This window comes from Anopheles darlingi, chromosome 3, assembly GCF_943734745.1.
Source record: "Anopheles darlingi chromosome 3, idAnoDarlMG_H_01, whole genome shotgun sequence".
Classification (NCBI taxonomy): domain Eukaryota; kingdom Metazoa; phylum Arthropoda; class Insecta; order Diptera; family Culicidae; genus Anopheles; species Anopheles darlingi.
The window spans coordinates 8,351,467-8,358,966 of NC_064875.1; the positions used below are offsets into that span (position 1 = coordinate 8,351,467).

Below are 7,500 nucleotides of genomic sequence, written 5' to 3' on the forward strand. Positions count from 1 at the left end.
ACCATACTACGAACGCGGTTTATATTGCATTTGACCGGATCAGTCGGAGGGTTGTTGGGAGGGAGAGAGAGAGAGAGGATAACGCCTTCCGCGAAACGCCAAAAAGGTGTAAACAGAAGCGCGTAAAAAAGGCACAAAACCGGGACCGGTGCTAACGCGCACCATTGGAGTTGATCTTCCTCGTTGGGCAGAACCTGACAGGACACAGCAAAAAACGTTGCAAATGCCTTGTCAGCGGGAAACAGGACGGCTACCGCAAGGAAGCGCACCCTTTTGGGACACCACAAAGGACTACCTTTTCATGACTCACATGTTACACCTTAGTCCCGGCAATGTTGCTGCAGGCGATGGATCCCCGTGGAGTGCACGCCCAGTGCTCTCCGCTATACATTCCACTCAATGGCGTGTCTCTCAATAACGAGAGCGGGGAAAATGAGCTGAAAGAACCGGGTGTGCTGTCGTTCTTGTTGTCGCGAGCGAGCGCGCGCCAACGAGCCCGATACCGAATGGCACAGACATAAGTCACGCTAGTTGGTGGCTGGCAAAAGGCCCTGGTACCTTGGTGGTCGTGGTGCCGACGGTGAGGTGGAGGTTTTCTAATTAGCGCCACATTATCAAGCCGGAAAACACAAAATACAAAGCACAACCGCTTCCCCGTGTGGCGGTGACGACGACGACGACGACGGCGGCGACGAGTTGCTAGAAGTCAAAAGCTTCTTGATGCTCCTTGAAAGTTGCACGCGTGCCGAGCCAATCAATCTCGTGCAACCTCAACTGAAAAGAGGAGAAGAGGGAGCGCTTTCACTGTAAAGAAAGCTAGATAATGGCTGGCTAATTATGATATTTTCTTTGGGAAAACATTGTTGATAAGGAACAATCAACAACGCGAGCTGCAGGCGAACTCAACAAGCTCATCATTACTCAACTCGGCGGTGTATGCTTAGCGGTCTACCATCATTCATTACGGCTGCACACTCCATTACCGGCTCCAGATGAGGTGGAAAAACGGGTTTTCCAAGAAATCGCGCTTCGAACGATCGGGCGATCTACAGCTCCTGTGGTTCTATTGTGTAACACAACGAAAGCGCTTATATGGACCGCTTGTTGGATCACGGAATTGGAATTCGCACGAATTCTCCCGACCAGGAACTCATTACCTGGGTCTGCAATTTCGCTTCATTTCGCGCACCACCACCGCCACTACGTTCGAAAGCGAGACGAAGGAATGGCGCAATGGAAACTGTTTACTCATCCGCGTAAGATACCCGGGATAAGGAGGGGTTTTCGTAGCAATTGGAATCGATAACGGAACGGCAACCGAAGCATCGTTCGTCTTCGGTTCGGTTCGAGATTGGATTTTTCTTTTGTTTCCGATGCCGGAAAAGCGGATTCCACCGAACCATACGTTTTTAGTTTTTCCAATTTCAATCTCGCTCGCATTCCAATCGTCGCTGGTTGGAGGAATGAGGATAGTATGTTGGGGAGAAGAACCGATAATCGGTAGTGGTTGGTAATTAAAACCTGAGAAGCGATTGGAAGCAGTGTACGTTCGATTCCTTCCAGTGCAGTGCGAAGCAATTGCAATCGGAAACACAAAAGGAACAAAATTCCTCGTTCGTTGGTACTGCTGCGAGTGTATTTTCAATTTTCATTTAGGTTTTAATTTTGTAAAATAAACCACCAAACTGGTTGTACTAACAATGTTTAACGACGAAACAGGTAGCGAAAGATGAGGAAGAAAATGTAATCACGACTCGTATCATCGATCACAATCATCAATTAACGCGCTTCTCCATCCATTCCACTGATTGTCCATATTTGCTCCGAAGCGCGAGACGCACAGACGCGTGAGTGTGTAATTATCGACCGATTTTCCTCCCATGGAGCTCCGTGGACAGAGCAATCAAGAATATTCCCTGTAAATGACAACTCCTACCTCTTGGTGTTTCCCCTGGAAACTGATTTTATCACTGCGAACCACTTTACTCTCTTGGGCCGAATGGAGGCGCCTGGTTGTCGCTTCATTCGCCCGACGCCACGCAACCACATATCGTCCCGTGTAACGGGATCCGCGTGGAAGGGTTGTAGGAAGAAGAAGAAGAAGAAGCAGGCGGTGGCAGAGGATCAATATTAATCCACTTATCAAACGATCCCGCAGTGCATCGCGGTGACAGTGTACACCATCACCACCTGCGGAGACACACGCGAACAATCGTCGAAGGCTCAAGGTAAGGGTAGCGACACGTGTGCTGGTTCCATGGTAAAATGATGGCGCCGCTCTACGGGAGCTTAAGATATGCATCATTTCATCATTCTCCGCGTGGTGCGAGTGGTCGCTGTCAGCATCGCACGTGTATGCTGATTATGTAGAACATTGCTGGTCGCGTTTTCCTCTGAAGCGCACTAGGTAATTGGACGAAGAACCGTTTGGCAATAACGCGCTCCATCAGGGGGAGAGCACTAACGTTAATTTAGGTCAGAAAATGGTTTATTTTGTAACGAAATCATCAGGTATAGAAAAAATAAAAGACAAATAATCATGTATGAAAGTAAATATATAATTGCTTTAAAACTATTCAAACAAATATATCAATCAAAAAGAATCTGTAAAGAAGATACCAACACAACACATCAATTTCAAGGATGTAAATAGACAACGAATCGATTCACAAAAGCTCGAAAATGCGATTCACTAAACCACAGCCAATTAGTACCGATTCTCCGGCACATGACCACCAATCAATCGATCTGTGACCACAAAACAGTAGTCTCAGTTGCCCAACTAGGTTGGTTGGTGAATACACACGCTAATCAGTATGGTGCTACAACCGAAGGATCCTTCCCGAAACCACGGAGAAAGCATCGACCTCAGCTTGCAATACAGCTTCTTACCCTAACCACAGACAGTTCTTTTCCCAAAGTGCATGTTTGTGGCTAGTAGTAACAACAGCAACAGCAGCAGCAACAACCACAGAGTGCAGTGTCGAGCACGAGCATTAGCACCGCGCTGGGTTTACTTGTGACGCAGAGCCTTGTGGCACAACCGGAGCGGGGGCCTGTGATTGTGTGCGATCCGCTTAATGCACACACCGGACATGTCTGCTGAGCAGCTGTCCTGCTGGAACCGCAAAATACCCACACAAATGTAAGTATAATTTCCATTTCCCTTCTTCCTAGTGGCGCCGCCACCCTAGAGCGAAGAACCGATGCTGTGCGAGTCTAATTACATGCAGCCCTCCTACTGATGACCGTTCTCATAACAGCTGACCATTGGCGTGTGTTCCCTCGGTAGTGTCCAGCGATGGAAGGGAACGAATTGATGTTGACCAAACGGGTGTCCTAGTGACCGGTGGTCTGTGCTGACACTGGGAATGCAAATCCCAGTGAAGGGAGTCCCTTTTAGGGAATGGCATCATTAGTATGCATGAAGCAAATGATGAGCTACTGGCTCTGCTTGTTCGCTGAAATGAGTACGGCGACGGATTTCTTGCATTGAGTGGTAGTAGGCTGCGATGGAAAAAGAAGCTATTACGTTTTTGTGTTCACAGTTTGCTTAAAAGGTCTTTTAATCGAGAATGCACCTGAGGGCCCTCCATTATGACATTATTGGACGTCACTATTTGATCTAATGGAGTGTCTGCTTGCAATTTATTATCTGATGCATGAATAGTTATCCATTAGTTGCAGTTTAATTTGAGAGCTTTCGGTCATCTACTATAGCAACGTATGCTTAATCAACGAAGTACAAAGTCTTTGCCTACTGTTCCTATTGTGAAGCATGTGGCGCCGTTTATTCCTGCCTACTACTGCCCTTCCAGCAAGTTCAGTTCCAATATTCCACTTTCTTCACTGGAACAAAGTCAAACGGAACCGGACATCCAGAAAAATATGCCATTCACTTACAGCTGTTTGCTACATCCGAAATATCCCACTCTTAGCGCTCTGCACGCCTCCTAAACTGACGAAGATACTGAATACGAGGGAGCGAATGCGTGAAATAATACAGTTTTTGTTACACATTAAGTAAACATAAACAAAATCCTAACCCCCACAGCATCTCGTCTACTCGCGCTCGGTTGAGGAAACTCCTGGCCCTGGCGCCAGTATTCCTTTGTTCCTTGCTACTTGTGCACTCGCAGTACTTCCATCTAAACGTACGACTAGCAGCTAATGGTCGCTTCTTCCAAAGGCAACATAAGGAACCAAGCAGCTTCTCCCTGAAGACGATCAAACCGCGGCTCACTTTACGCGCGAAACGAAACCAGAGATGCATTCGGTCCCGTATGCCAACGGTCCAAAGTCCTTTATCCTTTGCAAGGGTGCTGGCAACATGGAAAGCATTTTGTTAATCAACTTATCAACTTAATCAACGAGCAAATGCTACTGCTTGTGCAGTATAACGAATCCATGAGACGTTATACGTGTTCCGCTACCAAGACCGTTAGTTCTGCTGTCGGTTAAAGTCTGTCGTTTAAGTGAAAAGTTGCAGTAGTAATATCGTTTGTAAAAGGATGAAGAAAAGCGAGCGACCGGACCTTAAAGTGGAAACCATTCGTGATCGGTTTATGATTGTTTGCGTCATAAGTTGAAACAATATTGCTGCACGATTCTCTCTTCATTCCAAAACCCAAAGCAACTTCCTGCGTTTGCGTAACCGTTGACAACGGGTCAACATCGATGCTTGGGCCTTTGCCAGCGGCACAATTCGTCCTTATCAAAACACGAACCCTGCCCTAACGGTTAGGCAATACAAAGGCGAACGGAACGGAAGTAATAAGGTCGGGCGACTCCGTCGAAACTTTCCATTCATTTCAGCACTGTCCAACACGCGCCCACCCATTCCGCCCAGTGTCGACAAACGGTCGAAAAGAAACAAAGGAAAATGTGGCTAACCCTCGGCCCTGCCTGTTGGCTTGCTAGATAAGAAAAAAAGCGGAAAAGGGGAGACCTTTTCTCGGAAAAATGGATCGCCATTAGCATCGTTTGTTTAGTTACTTTCTCCCAATCCTACTCTGTCTCTTTCCCGCTTAGTAACCGTCTTTCTGGGGGGCGTTTTTTTGTGTTGTGAAAACACGCGCGACCCCCGCCGAAGCATCCGGTTTTTTGGGGTAAAGTTTTTGTTCACTTAAGTAGATGAGTTGTGTGTGGACGAAGAAAAGGATAAAAAGTATGCTGAAGGATAACAACATGGATGATGATCAACATGATGAGAATGGCGGAGAAAATGGTGCGCTGCCGTAATACACATTGGTATTAGCTTGAGTAAGGCAGCAACGTGTCGGTGTAGAATTTGTGGTCGTCGTTCCATTGCCATTCTCGTAGGCATTCTTCTCAATTTTGTATCAATTGATGTTGTCGCATCAATATTGGAATTCGTCGAAGGCAATTTGTGATTAAAGTAGCCTACCGTATGCAACTGGCGAATGTTTGAACAAGCCTACTATGTTTAAGCGTAACTCATGATATTGATGCATATCATGTCATCACCATCAGTTCGGTTGGAAATAAAGGTGTACCAGAAGGAGTAAAAAAGGTTTATTTTAAATTTATTATGGAATTATTCGAACATCTTGTTGAAGTACAGTAGTTGATTGTGGTTTGTGCGTAAGCGACGTGAACACGGCAGTGGTAATTAAATAATTTATGTAAGAACATGTCACAAGCAAAACCCGCAAACAAGCAAGCAAACAATTAATCAAATACATTCAGTGCTAGAGCATAGAACCAGCGCGTATCACCGATTATGAGTCTTCACTCAAACGTTAAATATGTTATTACCAATTTAGATTATTTTTTAATAATCGCGATATGTAAAAAAAAATATTCAAACTAGTGTGCAGATCGTTTATGGTATGGTCGCTTAAACGCACAGCTGAACGAAAATTGGAATCATTTTATTCGCCCCACCGGAAGAGCGCGTGTCTATCAGTCTTAGTGCGTCCGTAGCGGTTCATCAGCGACGACCGGGATCACCGTTTAGCTACAATCAAATGAGCGTTCGCACCTTGGACTGATGCACCTTCTTCGTGTGTTCATCCAGGTGCGAAATGGTAACAAAGCGACCGTCACACTTTTTACATTTGATCGTCTTGTAGATCTGCGCCGAGCCACTGTTTTCGTTCACCTCTTCCGCCTCCGTTTTCGTGAGACGATTTTTAATGATTTCCAGATTCGAATGAATGGTAGCAGCCATTGGTGGTGCATATGTTTTCCGTGGAACGCTCGCTATCGGGAGCTGCATGGTACTGAACGGTAGCATCGATAGGGTTCCGTTGTTCATGGATTTGGATTCGTACGGGTATGCAATCCTAGCCAGTGGCTTCACATTTGAGGGTGAATTAGAAGAATCACTTTCACTAAGCGAATCCAGTATGGAAGGGGCAATGCCATCAACTGCTGATTCCTCTTCTGCAACACCATCAGGCAAATCCAACATCGGCCCATCGCCTACTTCCCCATCATACGAGCGTACCAACTGGTAGCACTTTCGAATCGTAAATACAGCTCTGCGCATAAAGTCAAACGTCGATATTGCACTTTGCTCTTTCAGGGCCAGCATATCACGGAGCGAGCGGATCGCCTCGGTCAGCTTGTACAGCAAACACTCGTTGAGGTGTTCGGTGTACGTTTCCGAAAACATGAAACGTTTCCGGCAGGCGAAACATTTCTTTTCCTTGTAATCCTCGGGTAACGTGAAGGTGATACCGTGCTCTCCCAGACCATCCAGTTCCATCACATCGTCCTCAACGAAAACTTTCTCGCGGTACCCGAAGATCCCGGTACCATCGCCTACTGCCAGCTTCCCAAGAAACTCGGGCTCTTCCTCTGCGTTGTTGTTGGGTGGTTTCGTGGCAACGAATCGGTGCATCATCTTTTTCTTGGGCTGTTTCAACGCCGACTGACCGTTGAGATCGGTGGACGAGGCAAGATTCACGTTATGATACGCGTCACCTGCTGCTGTTCCTGCTTCCAGCGGAATAATATCATGCGAAGAATCTATATCCGCTAGCTTTGGCAAATGTTTGTCCTTCTTCTGGCTTCTATGATGATGACTGGACAGGTACTTGGCCGCCAGCAGCCCCGCAATATTGTCGAGTGCCTGACGTCGGAAAGTGTACGCGTGTTTCAGGTACGAGATGCACAACTCACAGATCTTCTTCGGTAGCGAATCGTTATTGGTGATCTACGGGAAAGCAAACAAGGTAAGCAAATGCACTCGAGGAGCACCCAACACTACCCACCTCAACTCCGGTGACTTCTACGATCAACAGGTAGATTGGTTGTTTCCAGCGAGCGTATTCCCGATAGTGGTCGTGCAGAAAAGCGGGTATACGCGTAAAAATACTGTGTGATCCGGGAGACGAGCAGATCCGGCACAGCCCGTCGAAGCATTCGGCACCTTCCATTTCCATTACTTGCTATTTTCAAGTTAATCTTACTATCACAGTCGACCACAAAAGTTCTTTTAAACGCTAGAAACGGAGCACTTTAATAAAAATC

The 7,500-nt window shown here is 46.5% G+C and overlaps 1 protein-coding gene across 1 annotated transcript in view; it reads right to left on the reverse strand.

Moving 5' to 3' along the window:
- Positions 1-5,539: 5,539 nt before the first annotated feature.
- Positions 5,540-7,500, reverse strand: part of LOC125953659 (uncharacterized) — a 1,977-nt gene continuing 16 nt past the window's right edge. The window contains exons 1-2 of the mRNA XM_049683364.1: positions 7,242-7,500; positions 5,540-7,183 (exon numbers count right to left, since the gene is read on the reverse strand). The exon at positions 7,242-7,500 is cut by the window's right edge and continues 16 nt beyond it. Of these exons, the coding sequence (XP_049539321.1) occupies positions 5,987-7,183; positions 7,242-7,412 (1,368 nt within the window). The 5' untranslated portion in view covers positions 7,413-7,500 and the 3' untranslated portion in view covers positions 5,540-5,986. The remainder of the gene's footprint in view (positions 7,184-7,241) is intronic.